General features: G+C 47.1%; 1 protein-coding gene across 1 annotated transcript; it reads left to right on the plus strand.

The window, feature by feature from the left end:
- Positions 1–569: 569 nt before the first annotated feature.
- gnl2 (guanine nucleotide binding protein-like 2 (nucleolar)) lies at positions 570–18,625 on the plus strand. Its single transcript, XM_036539465.1, has 16 exons — positions 570–755; positions 1,129–1,213; positions 2,662–2,756; positions 4,741–4,880; positions 8,157–8,341; positions 8,831–8,897; positions 9,204–9,362; positions 10,405–10,518; positions 11,878–12,006; positions 14,847–14,951; positions 15,242–15,400; positions 15,663–15,770; positions 16,494–16,969; positions 17,335–17,414; positions 17,977–18,056; positions 18,202–18,625. The coding sequence occupies exons 1-16, from the start codon at positions 692–694 to the stop codon at positions 18,340–18,342; spliced, it is 2,187 nt and encodes a 728-aa protein (XP_036395358.1). The 5' UTR covers positions 570–691; the 3' UTR covers positions 18,343–18,625.
- Positions 18,626–19,252: the final 627 nt, after the last annotated feature.

Below are 19,252 nucleotides of genomic sequence, written 5' to 3' on the forward strand. Positions count from 1 at the left end.
GTCGAACAAAATTCAATCGAGCCAATAAATCGCCTGCGTCTGTAATTGGATTTTAAAATCAATTTAAATTGCAAGGTGGTTAAGCCACTGTAGTTACAACAGAGAACCGTTCCCTTTAGCTGTGCCGGAAAAAAAAAAAACATAAAGGGTTAATGCATGGGGTTACCTAGGTGCCACATCCCAGATTAACCACTTTCTGATTGTCAACTTCCCACCGCTTGTTTCATCCTTTATTTTTACAACCCATGAAAAAACCAAACAACACTCAATTACAAGATCTATATGAAGCCATACAGCCCGCCAGCGGGCTGCATACTGACGCAGCTATACTATGATCGACCGTGAAAAACTAACGTTCACTAACTTGTCCTAAAATGGTGATCGAGAATGAAGGTGTTTTGCTAGCCAGCTACATGCAGCATGTCGCACAAATGATCAGAAAACACCACCTGGGAGTTTAAGGTAACCGAACGGCGTTTGACAGCGGCTCGGTTATCAGCTTGAAGTGACTCGGCAGCGTTTCGACGCCACTCTGGAATTATCCGTCGCGCATTTGATGACGTCTTTCCGGTTTATGCGGCACTGTACACTAACACGTGGATGTTGAAGAAGAAGCAGAATTGCTGAAATTAATATTGAAAATCAGTTTCTCCCACGTTTCTCGATCTCTGTGTAGACCCAGTCCGTCAAAATGGTGAAGCCACGGTTTAAGGGGAAAAGTACGATAAATCCCTCGTCCTCCAGCTCTAACCCAGGTAAGGCTGGACTCCATCGTCGGTGTTTGTTTATAGTGTTAGCTAGCTAGCTAGCCAGCCGCTCAAATATTATAAACCTCAATTAGCTTGCTAGCTAAAGGGATGTTTTTTCTGCTCTTGACCAGTAAAGATATTGTGATGGGTGTAAAACCACCTCGCCAAAGAGCCGTCCGTGGTTTAATTCCTTGGCACTTAGCTCGCTGTCGGACAATTTCGCTTTTTCTCAACTGTTATAGTTGGCATAGTTAACTTCGCTTAGTTATTTCACAGAATATGAGACGGTCGAAAATACATGGCTGTCTCATTGCATTGGCTGATCACTGACATGTCGGTTTCCCCTTTGTCTCCTCGCTCTTTAAAACTGTCTTTTAAGATCGACCGAAGGGGGCTGGAGGGAACAATATGCGGGACCGGGCGACCATCAAACGTCTGAACATGTACAGACAGAAACAGCGCTGGTAAGTGCCTGCCTGTCATTGCTGTCACAGACCTAACTACTTCCAGAGCTGCTGTGCAGCGTGACAGGCAGCGGCTGCTTGCTCTGAATCTGCCCGGGATTCAGGAACCCCGCGCCTCGCACCTGGGACACACGTTTAAAAGCAGTCAATAAACGGATGCGTTTCTGAACTCCACACAGTCTTCTACGTTTAGAGTAAAATTAATCCTGAATCAATGTTACTCACAGAGTAAGGATTCTAAGTGTCAGGGGATTTGAGGGGCTTTGCGAGTGTTCTTCTTAAAAGATTACAAAAGAAATGCCCAGTGAAAATTAAAGCAAATAAACAGTCAAGTGTGTGGTGGTGTCTAGTAAATTGTATTGTTATCTGTAAAACAGAAAAAACTGCAGGCAAGGTTCCCACGGTCATGGAAATCCTGGAAAAGCCGTGGGATTCTAAAATACCGTTTTCCAGGCCTGGAGAAGTCATGGAATTCAGTAAATTCATTTAAAGTTTTGGAAAAGCCATGAAATTTGATTTTATCATACCAGGGGCATAGGAGATATAGGAGATAAAGTATATCTTATTGTATATTTTATGGATTAATGCAAGTCACAAAATCTGATCGCTTCCTACTCCCATTAAACAGTGGTAACAGAGAGTGAGGGGAGAAAAGACATTTTATCTGATCTCGTTTCGTTTTCCATGAAGCTTCAGTCTGAGTTCCGCCCTCCAAATCATTCACCATGTCCTTAGTAGTGTAAATGAATAGGAAACCTAATTTTGGTTGTCAGACATCATGGAGATCAAATTGTTCTATTTCTGCGAGGCGGGCATATTCTATCAAAAACATCAGTGGCCAAAGCCTTCTCTGGATTTGTCTGATAACAGCATAGCTGACAGGGCGGCAGTGTAGCATAGTGGTTAAGGAGCATGACTCGTAACCGAAAGGTTGCTGGTTCAATCCCCGCTGGGACACTGCTGCTGTACCCTTGGGCAAGGTACTTAACCCACAGTTGCCTCAGTAAATATCCGGCTGTATAAATGGATAACATTGTAAAGAACTGTAACCTATGTACGTCGCTTTGGATAAAAGCGTCTGCTAAATGAATAAATGTAAATGTAAATGCTAGCAATTTACTGCTGTTTGTCATTTAATAATTAGGCCCAACCTATGGGGTAAAGTATGCAATTTTGTGTACTTGTAGGTAGTTAAAGCTCATTGAAAAGTCATGGAAAGGTTTTGAAATGTTGTCAGTGAAAATGGGTGGGAACCCTGTGCTGGTCATGCTTAATGCAGCAGCGTTTGGCTGGTGGGGATCCCTGTCCTCAGACTATGTTTATGAGGATGATCTTGCTCACGTGATGTCAGAAAACCCACCCTCAGGACAGTCCTCCTCTGTGCTGTGGGTAGCTGTGTAAACATGCGTCAGACCATTAACACAGTCACTGTGTGCTTCTGTCTCCAGTAACAGCCGAGGGAAGGTGGTCAAACCTTTGCAGTACCAGTCAACTGTGGCCCCGGGGACGGTGGCGAGGGTGGAGCCCAACATCAAGTGGTTTGGTGAGTAAGTGCAGTTAATGGTAGGGGAGATTAAGGCAAACCACCTGTCTGTATCTGAAGATGTAGTTTTACTTGCACATGTATGATCTCTTAGTCTGTAAAGGTCTCCCCTGTGTCACTGTGGGAAGAGGAGTTTTGCAAATTCCACTCAGTGCTGGCAGTTTCTTTATTAACTCCAGAAATCAGATAGTGACGCTGACATATGATACCATAAACAAAACAAAAAAACAAACAGTAATCCACAGAGTCACTAGAACCCTCTCTCTTCATTACTCCAAGAGAACATAACTGACCTTCTGAGCTAAATGCATATACCCATGAGCATGTCTTTGTTTGAAAAGGCCTGGTGTGCTCTATCTAAAAAGAAAAACAAGCAAGAATACTGTAGCACAGTGGCAGGTGGATTTCAGTCCAATAAATCAGCACCAAAGCAGAGATATCCCACCCTGATCCCAGCGCTTCCATCAAAGCTCCTCCAGGAGCACATTCTTTAGACTGATATCCCTCATGCAAGGTTATTGAAATTGGAGCAGGAGAATCAGGCCACCTTGATGATTATCATCTTGTCCACCCTGGCTTCAGGCAAATTGTTAGCGCACACTCCTCTCTGATTGGTCTAGATGGCCCATGTGACATATCTGGGCTAATAATATAGTGTGTACAGAGCACATTTGATACTATGGTTGGCAGCTGGCTAGCAGGAGAAGTAGTGAAAGTGTTAGCAGTCTCTCTATCATGCCAAGGTGGCCTGTTGCCTGTAGGCCTGCCACTGCGATCAGGTGACTTCCCACTGGCAATGGAATGATTGTTTCCACAGCAAACTGATGACAGGGGGAGTGAGCCCTTTTAAAGGATGGAACTGTCGCCACCTGTCAGTCACTCACTCATGCACACCAGTCTGCCCTCCATAGCAGAGCAGTGAGATTGCCTCACTGACATTACATGGTAGCTCTGCCCAGTTTAGGGTTCACTCACCTTCCCTAAATCACACGCTCGTGACTGCTCCAGCTGCACCCACCCATGTGCTTTATCATCAGTAGTTGTTTACGCTTTGAAAATACGATGAAAAGTGAAAAGTGGCTTTAGTGAGTGATAGATTAATATCCGTGAGTCACTGCATTATCATTTTATTAATTTTCCAAACGATATTTCTCATTAAAACTTCAGGATAATTTGTAATGTGCCTCAGCAGTTGAAGTGCAGTTGTAAATCAGCTGTGAGCTTGTTCTGGTGGAGGACCAAGGCGTCCTTTATACGTGGTAAACAACTGCATGATTATCAGTGCTGTGGTTTTAAAGCACAAAAACCAACAGGGAAGGAAGCTGCGGCCTGGAGGTCTGGAATATATGACCGTTAGCTTGATGATGACTCTTCATGTTATTGCTTGCTTGAGAAGTTACTCTCACCAGTTTTAGCATACGTCTTCTTCCAGACGAGAGAAAAGAGTGTCATGTGTCTAATAGCAACAGGACATGTAGTTCTGATCGTGCTTGCATTTAGGTTGGTTCTGGGGTTGCAAGCCATACAGACAGTTATACTGCTTGTATGAAGAAATGGCAAGCTGTGTGCTTACCCCATTTTCTGTCATTTGAGCAGCCCCCTTTCTCCCACAGCTCTGATTCCTAGCTCTTCTTAAAAGAAGCAGCAGGCAGGTCTCTAATGCGCAGGCTGCAGTTTTTCCCACTGCTCTGATTCCCAGCTCCTCTTAAAAGAAGCAGCAGGCAGGTCTCTAATGCGCAGGCTGCGGTTTCTCCCACTGCTCTGATTCCCAGCTCCTCTTCAGTGAGGCAGCAGGCAGGTCTCTAATGCGCAGGCTGCGGTTTCTCCCACTGCTCTGATTCCCAGCTCCTCTTCAGTGAGGCAGCAGGCAGGTCTCTAATGCGCAGGCTGCGGTTTCTCCCACTGCTCTGATTCCCAGCTCCTCTTCAGTGAGGCAGCAGGCAGGTCTCTAATGCGCAGGCTGCGGTTTCTCTGTTTCTCTCAGCCAACACCCGCGTGATCAAGCAGTCGTCTCTGCAGAAGTTCCAGGAGGAGATGGGCGCTGTGGTGAAGGACCCGTACCGCGTGGTGATGCGGCAGAGCAAGCTGCCCATGTCCCTCCTGCACGACAGAGTCAAGGCCCACGTGAGTGACCCTGTAACGTTGCGTCAGCGTTTTCTCCACCGCTTCCTCCCGACGCTAAGCAGCAGTGACACACCTCCAGTGCTGTGCGGAGGCTGGGGTGGACAGGGCTGTGCTCAGGCTGGGGTGGACAGGGCTGTGCAGATTTCCGCTGTTTTTGCATCCCTCCTTTCGAACTGGAGCAGAGTGTGTCCTCACGGCTGCATGTTTCCAGGGCAACAGAACTAAGCTGTACGTTAAATCTGTCGCCAGCAGTAGCCTCGTTACACAGTCGCGACCGGGTGCGGTCCTGTTTGGGTCGCCACCCGTTCCCCTGGCCCTGTCCCACCTCTCCGTTCATTGCCCGGGGTGTCTGAGGTTGTGTCTGCGGCTTGACCCGGTCGCAGGCGGCTAGAATCCCGCAGCGGAAGGCCTGCGTTTGCACAGAGCCCTCGCAGGCGCCTCCAGGTTCGTGTGCGAGCGTGGCGGCGTGCGCCAGCTATTAAAAAAAAACAACAGCAGCGCAGCGCCATCAGTGCTACGCTTCCCTCCTCAAACGCTCTCCAAACACATCGACACTCCGTCTTAGTTTGCGCTTTTTTCCCCGCTTAAACTGTTCCACATGCGCGCGGGACCTTACAAGACTCTGAGTGAGATGAATGACCTCTTTTTGTTTTCTGCTCTTTTCTCTCTCTTTATTCTTTTTGACCCCCCTCACCACCCATCCTTTTCTCTTGTTTTTTTATGTAATGGCTCATTTGTATTTCACCACTGCCAAAAAGGACATAATGTGTTCACATCAGCTTTATTAATGCTGTTTTAATTGGTTATAAATCGTTGTGAGACTGTAATCTGTCCAGAGGAAAGACATGGGAATTAAGCTCTCTGGTGATTTCCCTTCACTTATACACTGGCAAGGAGTCAGTAGCCTTTTTCAAAGGTGTCTAGTGGTGTGTGTGTGTGTGTGTGTGTGTGTGTGTGTGTGTGTGTGTGCCTGCGTGTGTGTGTGTCTGTGTGTGTGCCTGTGTGTGTGTGTGTGTGTGTGTGTGTGTGTGTGTGTGTGCGTGCCTGCGTGTGTTTATGCGTGTGTGTGTGTGTGTGTGTGTGTGTGCGTGCCTGTGTGTGTGTATGTGCGCGTGCTTGCGTGTGTGTGTGTGTGCGTCTGTGTGTGTGTGTGTGTGCGTGCCTGTGTGTGTGTATGTGCGCGTGCTTGCGTGTGTGTGTGCGTCTGTCTGTGTGTGTGTGTGTGCGTGCCTGTGTGTGTGCGTGCCTGTGTGTGTGTATGTGCGCGTGCTTGCGTGTGTGTGTGTGCGTCTGTGTGTGTGTGTGTGTGTGTGTGTGTGTGTGTGTGCGTCTGTGTGTGTGTGTGTGTGTGTGTGTGTGTGTGTGTGTTCGTGCTTGTGTGTGTGTGTGTGTGTGTGTGTGTTCGTGCTTGTGTGTGTGTGTGTGTGTGTGTGTGTGTGTGTGTGTGTGTGTTAGTCCAATAATTCATTGTGTTTAGAATCAAGTCGTTCTGTTCCCTTTTCATCCCGTTCTCAAAACAAAGAGGCTCTGACTTTCATGTGTGAGAGCGACGACATTTCCTCTCATGGGTGCTGGTGTTAGTCAGTAACATGTAGAGGTCGCCTCGCAAACTCTCGGTCTCCTCACAAACTCTCGGTCTCCTCGCAAACTCTCGGTCTCCTCACAAACTCTCGGGTCTCCTCGCAAACTCTCGGTCTCCTCGCAAACTCTCGGGTCTCCTCGCAAACTCTCGGGTCTCCTCGCAAACTCTCGGTCTCCTCGCAAACTCTCGGTCTCCATTAAGGTGGAGTGGTTTGGGAGGTCCAATGCTTGGCCCTGACTGTGGTCATTCTGCACTAACTTTCACAGAGTCTACCATTCAGTAGGATGAGGGGGCACTGAGGGAAAAGAATAATAAGTAAAATTACTTTCAAATAAAAGTAATTTTACATTTAGTAATTCACTGATTACATTTCGTATTTCTTTCAGTGCTTTCATATTTTCATAGTTAAAATAAAGAACTAACGAGGTATTTTAACATAGAAGCCCTGTCATCGTAGCAGTCCTTAGTAAATTAGGGAGGACTAGCGCAAAGAGCAACAATGTGCGTGGTGAATTTGTGTCCCTGTGGGCAGGTGTGGGAATGGCTGTGCGGTTCATGAGCGGTGTCGTGTTTTTCGGGTTTCGGTTAGTCCTGTGTGGACTTGATTATTTTGACTTTTGCCATGTTTTCTTCTGGAATACGTTGCATTTGCATTTGATATAGCAACATGGCCAAATTAGAGGAAAATGTGATTTGGACAAAATTGCGGTTTCACCAAAAAACAAAAACATAAAAAAAAAAGGCCCGGCTGGAGGGAGTGTGGGATGGGGGCTGTAAAAGAGTTAAGTCCATTTTTAAAGCACCGAACTGTTCGCAGAACCCCTTGGCAGATGGGTCTGCACCCTGAAAATGTAAGTGTTATTGCTTTTGACAAGATCTGTAAACTGTTTGGTTTTGAGGCATGTTGCAATACAAGCATGGCTGTTTTGTCATTGCAAGGTAATTTAAATGTTCTTAATCAGACCTGGCATTAATGAAGCATATCATTGGTTGTTTCATAGCATACTTGGGGGCACACTCGTGAGGCTTATCTTCCTGTTTTTGCCTATTGGTGAAAGTCTCCCCATGGTACCGTCAGCTCTGTAATAGATTTGATTTTGGTCATAACACAGGCTATATATTTTGATGGGCTGAGAGCTAGGCCCTCCTGGTCATTAAATTACATCTGAAACGCCATGTCCAAAGATTTTCTTTCAACTACTGCTCCCCGCATGGCTTGTGCTCCAGTTGTAACCCGCCCAAAGCATTGATTTTCCCGTCTGATGTACGCTATCGGGGTGTGTTTGTTTTGTGCCGTATATGACCACACTTGTTAATCCAATGCAGAAAGCCATAAATCCATTTCGAGTACAAGATACACAACCCCCCCCCCCCCCCCCCACTCCCTTCTGTGGGTTCAGCCACGGCGGATGTTTCACAAGAGAACAGTTAATAGACCTCAGACACAAGGCTGCTGGTTCATGTGAGACAGAAGACCACAGCTGCAATCCTCGGGCCTTGAGAAACTCAGGCTGGAAGAGATAGTACATTGAGTCCAGATCCCCCGCCAGTTGGACTCGAGGTCTTCCCTGCCAACAGGCTGCTTCCAAGCCACATCCTGCTGACCTCTGGGGACAGGACGCGGTTTGGGACAGGCAGGCGCCAGATTGTTCACGTTTTTCCCCCCATCTCCCGACACACACCCCCCCTCACAGAACTCGAAGGTGCACATCCTGGACACAGAGACGTTCGAGACCACGTTCGGGCCCAAGGCGCAGAGGAAGAGGCCCAACCTCAGCGCGGGGGACATGAGGGACCTGGCGGAGAGGGCTGAGGCCGACGCCCAGAGCTACAGCGCCGACCGGGACCGTGACCTGGTGACCGAGGACAGCGGTGTGCGGTGAGCTTCACGCCCACAGGGCATCCTCACCCCGCACGCCCATTACACGGCATTACATTACATTATGCTCAGAGAGGCATAAAACAGAACCTGGGTGGTTATTAGTGCCGTGGCATGTTAATGTCCCCCTGTCACTACTCCCCAGAGTGGAGGCGATGTAGCTCCCCTCGTTCTCACCAGGAGAGGAGAGGAGCTGTCGAAGGTGAGAGGCTGAGCCATGGGTGCCCCCTAGTGTTTGCATCAGGGACTGCGCTGGTTTTCTTTTGAAAGCATTAGCTATGCACAGAATTTCGCCCCATTGCTTCTCAGTTGACAGAATTTAAGTGTGTTTCCATTAGACAGATTTAGAGGTTTTAAGCAGTTGCTCTATGGACCTGAAGAAGCAAGAACACCTGTGGTGTTGTAAGCCCTAGGGCTGTCTCCCTGGGTGAACGCTTCTGGTAAGCACATGAACAACCCAGTAAATGTTTCAATTGTGTGTCCGACCAGGGATGAGGCCCGGGAGGAGATCTTCAAGAAGGGCCAGTCTAAGCGGATCTGGGGAGAGCTCTATAAGGTGCCAGTTCTTTCCTTTCTGCGTCCGATACCCTCTGTGGAGCCTTGTGGTCAGATGCACAAGGCCCAAATGGAGATGCATTGGCAGGCCTGTGTGTTAAAAGGTGAAAAGGGGAGAGGAGGAATCCCCTGTAACACAGCTTCATACCACTGTCATGCTTTACTGGGAGCCATGTTTACGCTAACAGACCGCTGTCTGTGTTAAGGCTGCCATACCTAATCTCTATACCATAAACCCAGAAGATACTCCAAATCTAGAAATGGTTTTATGCCCCCTTTTTGTTCTTATCGTGGTGGTTCTCCGCAGGTTATCGACTCCTCGGACGTGATCATCCAGGTGCTGGATGCTCGAGACCCGATGGGCACGCGCTCCCAGAGTATCGAGGCCTACCTGAAGAAGGAGAAGCCCTGGAAGCACCTCATCTTCGTGCTCAACAAGTGTGACCTCATACCCACCTGGGTCACAGTAAGCCCCGCCCCCCAGCTCCGCTCAGCTGTCAGATGTTTAAACTTTAAACCTTGTGTGTCTGGAATGGATTGTGTTTCTACTCAAAAACATTGTCAGAGTCTATGGACTGAGAACTGAGCAGATATTTGGGCTAAAAGTCCAAGTGATAATGGACTTTCATGATGGATATTTCGAAACAAATTACTGACTTGTGTGTTTTGCACCAAACATTTTTAAAGCCACCCTTACAGCGCATCACTGAACAGTGAGCTGTTGCAGTCTGACAGCTTCTACCGCGAGAGTAATAATGACTGTCCCAATCATCTCATTTTCAGTGTAAGATGAAAAACTATGATAAAATGGCGTTGTTACCTTTTTAATCCCGGTGCTCCATGTTACTAGCTGGAGGTGTGTTCAAGTAAAAATTCGATGTCCACGCTGGATATGAAGAGTGGAATATGTGTAGGTCATATGGAGAATAATGTAACAGATAGAGGCAGTTTGTTTAAAATCCAAGCAGCGGAGCAGACAGCATCACAGGGTAGTCCAGTAGGGTTTGGTGCCTACGTGATCAGTGGAGGTGCCCAGAGGAACTCATTCACAACGAAGCAGAGAGCAGCGTCTATCCAGCACTTGCTGTTGGCTTCAGAGCAGCGGCCTGCAGCTTATTCGTAAATGGCCCGAGATGCAGCTCTGTTAAGCTCAGTGACCCGGGAGTCTGTCAGACATGAGCACACGCAAGCAGAGAGAGACCAGGGTCAGCCAGGGGAACACTGACTGTTAGCATCAACCGCTAACTTTTAAAGGAGTGTTTGGTGTGTTTCAGGTAATCCACACCGTCATTATGAAGAGTTGTATATAATATAGGCTGCGTCTTACGAAATGCCAGATTATCTCTGTGTTTTCGCTGCAGTGAGGCTGGTAAGATGGAGCTCGATTGTTCTGTCTGGTGAATACCTGACTGATGTTCGGCCAGAAACGTATCCTTGATGTTTGTGAGAAAGTGGTGCTCTGTGTGTCGGTGTGCTGAAGCGTGTGGTGTCTGTGTCCCCGCTCACAGAAGCGCTGGGTGGCCGTGCTGTCCCAGGAGTACCCCACCCTGGCCTTCCACGCCAGCCTCACCAACTCCTTCGGCAAGGGCTCCCTGATTCAGCTCCTGCGCCAGTTTGGAAAGGTAAGGGGGCCTGGAAGCCTGGGTCCGCCACGCCAGAAATGGGTAGTCTGGCCTGGAAGCGTAGGTCCGTGGCACCGAAATTCCCCCCTCTTCCTCTGGGATCTCCAGCTGGATGGAGCCTCTGGCAGGCCCCTGTGGTGAGCTGGTCAGAACCGCTGCCAAACATCACATTGACTGCCAGTCAGACTCTGTAGCACAAGCAGTAAGCAGTGGTATCGTGCTGGGTCCACGGTGGCACCAAGCCGGCTTTAAACGGTGCCGACTGGCAGACTCCAGGCAGAGAATACAGATACCAGCTGCGTTTGGTATGTTGGCGCTGTTATGGGTGCCAAGGTCACCCCCATGACCTTGGCAAAACCCTGGCAGGGCCCCCGCCCCTGCCTCAAGACCCACACATCTGCTGCCAGAGTATTTGTTTTGATCATTGCTGTAAACAAGGGTCTTGGCCACTCAGAAGAGGAGAGGGCTTTAGTCAGTATAAATTAAACTGAAAGTTATACTGCAGACACGTTCTGTTAGATGCAAGAAATAAACCTGTTGAAATACCGAGGATGCTGTGAGAAGGCTGTAAATCTAAAGGTGAGAAGACTTTAAAGAGGCCCGCGTGATGTGTGGGCAGAGGCGATTCATTCTTTTTTTAACACAATAGCGTGAGAAAAGGAGGATGGAGCCACAGCAAAACTAGCGGAGAGACCTCGGGGACCTCTTGGTACGGAAACAAACGGTTTGATGTTTATACCTGCAAATTTATCGGCTCGCTGACATTTGGACCAGTAAAAAGCCCAAAGATGGCTGTGCCTTGACAGGTAGTCTATCTATAGACAAACATCTGCCCAGTCTCCATCGTGCTCAGGACAGAATGAGTCAGCGTGAGTGAGTCGGCCTTCTTTAAAAAGCATCAGTGAGGAAACATGTCTGGGAGCACACACATCTGCCATTTATTTCACCTGTGCAAAATGTCTGACTAACCACTTTCCATGGGGTTCATTTTTAAATACGCAATTCGCTTTGTTCAGAAAAACCAAAAGCGCATTTAAAGCCTTCACATTAATAGTTTTACACTTATAAATTGCTTTTCGTGGATCCAGAGACACTTTAAATCGGTATTAAATGATATGTCATAGTTGTAAGGTAATATATGTAACTTTTAGGAACAGAGTTGTAGACACTCTCGAAAATGCGGTTTAGTGTTCAGCTGGCTTCGTATTTAGGGGCCTCTGATCTCCAGCTGCTGAGGCAGTGACAGGGTCTCCTCAGGTGGAGTTAAAGGTGGGGGGGCAGACAGGGCCAAAGGGAGCCCTGGGCATTGGGAGACTGGAGATGTGGAGCCCAGTCATTTAGCTTGTCCTCTTTCCTCAGCTTCACACTGACAAGAAGCAGATCAGCGTGGGCTTCATCGGGTACCCCAACGTGGGCAAGAGCTCCATCATCAACACCCTGCGGTCCAAAAAGGTCTGCAATGTGGCCCCCCTCGCAGGGGAGACCAAGGTGAGGAGTGCGCTACACACACACACACACATCACAAACACACACACATCACAAACATTCACACCCACTCACATACACCACGTGCTCACAGAGACATATGCTTGCAAATATACCCACACTGCACTCACACACACACACACACACACGCGCACACACACTCCCAAACACACAAAAACTCTCTGTCCCTCTCCTTCTTGGTGTGATCCAGTTCTAGTATGTAAGGAGTCCACTTGGAAATGTAATGAGATTGAATCAAAAAATAAACGCACGTACAAGTCCATGGTGCGTGAGATCTGTTGTAAAACCCTGATCATATTTACATAACACCCTTCAGATTCATAAACCTGGCTGCACCAGAACGATGAGGATAAAGATTTTGCTGGCGTCACTTCCAAAACAGTTTTGTTGTTTGTTGTTCTTCAAGGATTAAAAATGGCACAATATGTATACTACGCTAGATCAGAGATGCACTCGTCAGTATTGGATTCAGGGAATCCTAATTCTTAACTTTGGAGCATAATAACCACAAGGCCATAGCCTTGTTGAAAAATGAATGAGAACTAGTTAGCATGTTGCCTGCAGTCTAATAACCTATCTGTAAAGCTAGTGTTAAGATAGCATGTCTTGCCAGTCCTGAAAGGGCTCACAGTATGTGCAGCCAAAATTTTTATTGGCTAAATTTGGATATGTCATCATCCCATGGCTTTATTTTCTTACAATAGTAAATAACTTCCATGTAAGAGTGAATTACAGCTATTGTTCTGGTTACTTTTATTTTTATCATTGAGAAATACGACTAGGGCTCAAGTCAGTCAGTATCTGGAATTTAACTCCTGGTGAAATGCTGTTTGGAGAGTTATGCTCTCACGCACCTGAATCAGTGTCCTAGTGTCCATTTCCTTTGAAGTGCTGCACTCTAAACTCTTACTTGGTGCTGTGGGAGTTATTAGATTGTATTACAATACACTCATTTAGCAGATGCTCTTATCCAGAGATAAATGAGCAACAGTGTCAGACCAGGCTGACAACACTTCCAGACCAGTGACTGTGAGCACATCACTATTCAAACACTACCACAAGTTATATTGTGCTAACCTGAAACTAGACAGCCTAGAAACTACAGGGAGTCAAGCACATACACTACCCAAGACATAAGTACAACAGCTGAGATTCATGTTCAGCATGGGGCATGGGGCATTATGTAGACCTGGGGAGTAGTTTTATTCTTATAGATTGGCTGTTTGAAAAATTCTGATTATTTTAATAGGCCAAACTAGTATTGGTGTAATGAATACGGATGAGCCCCTAATACAGCAGAACTCTGAGGGTTTAGCGATCCACCGCGGATGCAGGAACAGTACCCGCACAGCTTATTCTATAAATACGTCTTTGCAGTTATTTTGTTGCTCCTAACTGGGTGCATCCAACAAACTCTGCATTTTGTTTGAAAGTCGAGATTCAAAGACTTTCTCCAGAGAAAATTAGATTAAAATCCAGTTAGACATGTCTGTTATTATAGTAAAGAAAGGTATCAGGATTCTTCCGGAGGGAGGAAAAAAACAGAAACGCTTTTCAGTGCTGAGGGAAAATGAATGCTGTGAAGTCCTCCGGCCTTGACTGCTTGTCCAGATACCTGGCAGGAGAGAGCAAAACACGAAAGAAAAATAATCATCCTGTCCCGATTTCTTAATCGTGCGCTCGGGCCCAAACACTCTGGAGCTGTTTATCTTTTCAGAAACAAGTGTGGGTTTGGAAGCTGTGCGTCCAAGGAGAATAAATTGCTCGGTGGAATCTGGTTTATCTTCCTTTGCCTCGCCGGCGCTGCTAGCGGGAGAGATCGCTCTCCCTTTCTCTCGGGCCGACAGATCAGATGGGCATGCCGCCCGGAGCGCTATCACCCGGAGCCGGGCCGCCCGGGGCTGCCAGCGGGTCCAGCGTGCCCACCAAACGCGCCCTCACATCAGGGCCTGCTCCCTCCGCCCGACCCGCGGTTTAGATAGACCTGCACGTGGTATATTTGCCTTTATGCGAATGGAAAGTTTTATCACTTGTCAAGTCGTTTCCTGTGCTACAAATAAAGGGAACGCTGTATAAACAGAGATGTGAGTAATGTTTTTTTTTCTTTTACAAAGTGGAAAAATAGAAACAAGATTACCTGATTGAGAACAGTTACTGCTTTTTTTAGGGTCCTAGCCCTCATCGCCTGAAGAATGGCCACTTCACTGATTTATTCAGTCTGCAGTGGATCTCATCAAAATGTCACTTCCTGTCTTGAAAGGAACTCTGTTTATTCTCTGATTGAATGTTTTCTAGTCTGTTGTTTGGTTTGGTCAGGCAGGGGCAAGTTTGATGTGCCAAAGCTCTCATGACAGTACACTAGGACCTTCATCAGATGCCCCTATTGGCTGCTGGTGATAGTGAAGGGACCAATGACAGCAGCCCCCAGGGACTGGAGGCATCCCTGTGTGTGTGTTTTTTTTTTCTCTCAAATAAGGAGTGGGGCTTCCGTAGTGCACATCAGAGTGACGTGTTTCCAGCCGATGGTTTTCAGTCAGCAGAGTGAGAGCAGGGTGGCGGATCCTCCAGAGTTAAATTTTGTAAGAATTAGTGAAGAGTGAGGAGCACGGACTTGGCCGGCCCTGGAGGACTCGTGGCTTTTTGGCTGACCGCTGGGGGGAGCTGCAGGAACGCTGTGGCAGCAACACTGCCTTTGACCGCTGTCTGTCATGCAGTCTGAGTGGATCCAGATTGAACTTACTGTTTGGATGAGAGCATCTGACAGATGATTGAGTATAATGTCACTTAATTTGGATTGTCCTGCACTCCCCCTCCTATCCAAGGTGTGGCAGTACATCACACTGATGCGACGGATTTTCTTGATTGACTGTCCTGGTGTTGTCTACCCCTCTGATGACAGCGAGACCGACATCGTCCTGAAAGGAGTGGTGAGTTTCTTTTTGCTCTTAATTTTCTGCTATGTGCTTCACCCAGTTCTGCACACTGTATCTACAATAGCTTCTGAAAGGGCCTTTAGCCACAAGTGTTTACAGAGGTATCATATATTTTAAATGTTGAGTTATTTTAGATTTTCACATTGCACAGGGTGCAAATATGGGAGCAGGGGGGTTTCTTTAAACAAATGCGGCTTTTGTTTTGACGAAGGGTTCCAGACCCCTTTGCAAGTCTCCCTTTTTCATTTCTGTGTGGTTCCAATCGGTCCTGATGTGCTCTCCAGGTCCAAGTGGAGAAGATCAAGAACCCGGAGGAGCACATCGGAGCGGTCCTGGAACGGGCCAAGCCGGAGTACATCCGGAAAACCTACCGCGTACCGGCCTGGACCTCGGCCGAGGACTTCCTGGAAAAGCTGGCATTCCGTACGGGAAAACTCCTAAAGGTCAGGCTTGTTTGTTTCCCTGGCGAGCCAGAACGCGGGTTCACAGCCTCGGCTGTTTATTTCTTTTCTCTGCCTTAAAGTAAACAGCGTTTCAGCGTTGCAGATCCGCGGGACTCCAGGCCAGGCCTTCAGACCATGTCAGTTTGATTCATTAATGGAAAGCCAAAGATCTGCGCGCTGATGTCGGTTCATTTAGGAGGCATCTGTTCTCTGGTCTCTCCGTAATGCCAAACATCCCTGCATGTCTGCATCTGTTGCACAGGGGGGCGAGCCTGACCTCCCCACCGTCTCCAAAATGGTGCTGAACGACTGGCAGAGAGGACGCATCCCCTTCTTCGTCAAGCCCCCGGTCACCGAGACGGATGAGGAGGTGCGAGAGGGGAGAGGGGACGCCACCCGTAAACACATACACACACACACACACACACACACACAAACAAGCTCTGCTCCCTGCATTGTGTAAAACAAGCGTATCTGCCAGGCGTTTTTTCACTTAAGAACAAAAGTCTCTGGCTCCCTCAAAAGCAATGTTAGTCTCTCCTGCCCCCTACTGGCCAAATGCTCACGATGCGATGTGCAGAAAAAACCGTGGTTGAGTTGAGGGTCAATGGGATGAATACAGACAGCTTGTTCTACTATAGCGTGGCTGTACTACCTTATGCTTTAAAAAGCAGAGCTCTTCTGCTGTTTACCCACAGGGGACAGATTGCTCATTAAAAACAGCATCCTGGCGATAAAAGCACATACCATTAAAAAATGCACAGTTGTTATATATCACAGTCAGAATAAAGCATTGATGTCCTCAATTTGATTCTCATTTGTGTTAAATGATCAACATAGAAAGGATAAGTGCTTGTTAAAGAAATGAAACAATAGAAACATTTCAGTCAGTCAAAAACAGCTCCAGTCAGTTGAGTTTTAATGTTAATTATTCTGTGTTTTGATTCTTAATGAACAAAGGGCCAATAGGAAGCCCACAGTGGGCAGCGTTTGGCCCCAGGGCCTCTAACTGAGCAGCCCTGCTTTATGGCCTAGCCTGTGTGGGTCCTGTGTGCTGAAGGATGCGGGTGTAACTGGAGCATGTGCTTTACAGCGGCAGGGGAGGCTGGAGGCAGCAGCGGTGACACAGGAAGCAGGCCACGCCCTCTGTGACGGAAAGCCGGAGGAGCTGAGGGACGAGGTGGCTGGCCTGGACGAAGAGAAGGCCGACCAGCTCAGGCAGAAGGATGAGCAAGTGCAGAAAATCCTCACCAACGTAAGGCAGAACTTCGGTAAAATCAACGTAGCACCCGAGTTCACGGACGAGGACCTGGTGCCCGTGGAGGTGTCAGACATCTCTGACCTTTCGGGGTCCGAAGAAGAGGAGGAGCAAGATGAGGGGAATGAAGAGGAAGAGGAGGAGGTGGAGGAGGAAGAGCAAAAAGGAGACGAGCCAGAGTCCCCGTCGGCTCCCCCCTCCACGGCCGAGGGCAAAAGTTCACGCGAGGTTATCCAGGCCTTGGATGAGAAGATCGCCAAGTACAAGCAGTTCCTGGACCGTGCCAAGTCCAAGAGATTCTCTGCCATCCGGTCTGTATTCTCCAGCACTTATCCGTCTTCTGTCTTTAAGCGTTTCATTATTTTTCTACAAGCACAGGTCATGTCGGAGCAGGATGCCTATGAGAGGTGCTGCGAGGTGAAAACCTGCCCTTCTCCAGGCACCTGGGCATTGGCAGGGCACGCATTCTCCTCTCCCTGATTTATGCCGTATCTTTGAATGATGTTGGGGCTGCTGTTGAATTTCTGTTCATCTGTTACCCGAAACAGTAAAGTCACGGTTTGATGAATGTGAGTACCTTGTACTTTTCAGCTGAACAGAGGGCCTGCAGTAGGTACTCAAACATACTTTGCAGGTGTTGACATATGAAGTAACATTTTTACTCTCGATTGTACAGAATTCCCAAGGCTCTCTCTGAGAAGATGTGCGCACAAACAGAGAAAAAGCAGCCGGCATCCACACAACCACAAACAAAAGGTAACTATGAAGAGTCTGTCATTTTTAGCTGTCATTTTCAGTAAGTACTGTGTAAATACTGATACGAGCAACCTAAGCAGGTTGTTAGTCACAAATTCAGATTCTTAGCTTACCCCAAATTCCTCAGATATGCCAAAGCAGAACCCTTAAAACAAGTACACATACAAGAAACATTCCCCTTACAAAAACTGGCATATTATCCCTGCCTGTCCTTGTAAATGTAAAATGTAGGACGTGACAATGACCCTACATAACAGCCTTTACTGTTTGGGAATGAATTGTAAATCATGTCCTTTTAAATACTAGTGAATGGATACCCTTTCACATCTAAGTGCATTATGGGTAATATTCGAGGCAGTGATACAGAGTAGTAATTGAGGAAAGGCGTTTAGCTGGTGTGTATCCAGGTTTTGGACATTTCGCTCTACCTGGACATGTACTCTAAGTAATAGAATAATAGAAAATAATGGAGGAATAATAGTAGATAATAGAATCTATTAAGCAAATGAATGAGAAATTAGAGTCATCATCATCATCATCATCACCACGTCATGCCCCTCAGCGATCACAGAGACCGGCAGGAAGAGGAAGGCTGAAGACGATGACGAACAGGAGCCTCAGACCAAACTAACATCAAAACAGGTACGTGCTGTTCCCGCCACCGACCTGAACACCAGCGTTTATCTGGAAAGTGGAGGTGATTTGTACTTCAGAGGGCCCTGTTCTTCAGCCAAATGGCTCCCATTCGTCTTATCTTTGCTGAATTTTCTGCCCGTGAACTCTGCAGAGGAGAAGACTGGAGCGAGCCCAGAGGGTGAAGAAGGTGGGGGTGCGCTATTACGAAACGCACAATGTCAAAAACAAGAACAAGAACAGAAAGAAGCCCAGGGGTGGCGACGGCAAGAAGACAATGAAGTCCAAGCGCTAACCGGGAGGCCAGCGGCTGCCTGAAACAGATTGTCCTTCCAGTGGCCTTTTCGGCTATGACACACTGCACGTTATGTCTGCAGACGTGACTGGTAATTTATGAAGTGAACTGTACAATGCCTTAACAACCGAGAGTGTTCAGGGACGGAGTGACTGGATGAGATGGTGTTTATGTGTCTGGAAGTATTCACAGTAATAATGATTGTTAATAATATTCCAAATGAATGGGTATGTGTGGACATGAACTCAACAATGCAACTCGTACAATAAAAATAATGACCACATGTGCCAGGATTTGATGTTTTTATTGATAAATGCAGGCAAAACTCAACTTCACAAAGCTCCAACAGGTCAATAGAAAACAATAAACCCTTACATTAACATGTGAAATACAGTTAAAGTGACCATTGTAAAGATCTGCCTGAAACTTGTTAACTTTCCTTCGGCACCTGTTTTGTTAGACAAAGCCTGCACTGGACTCTAAACTAGACAGCTGCTGCCACTGAGACTGTCCCTTGATTTGTTCACTTTACAGCAAGGTCAGTGTTGAGATACGCTGTGCGTATGCTCTGCCCATTTTTGTGGGTGTCAGAGATTTTCTTTTCTGAGATCTGGCCCATCTGCTGTTTTGAGTAACTACACGGTGAATGCTGTCCTAAGCTGAAGGTGTGTATTTTCTCTACACAAATTCTCCAGTAATGTTTAGTGGTTCAGAGTGCCGCCAACTGGAAGCAAAATAACTGCCCTTGTTTGGTTTGGCCACTTTTTAAGGAGGTATGTAATTTGCAGCCATTACAAACACTAATGTTTCTTGTAAGTCCTGAATAGAAATTATAGATGCATAGGTTATAAATGTTAAGATTTAACAAGTCAATTGGCAACAGTGTAATTTACACAAACAGACAAGTAAA

This window comes from Megalops cyprinoides, chromosome 10 (genome assembly GCF_013368585.1).
Source record: "Megalops cyprinoides isolate fMegCyp1 chromosome 10, fMegCyp1.pri, whole genome shotgun sequence".
Taxonomy (NCBI): domain Eukaryota; kingdom Metazoa; phylum Chordata; class Actinopteri; order Elopiformes; family Megalopidae; genus Megalops; species Megalops cyprinoides.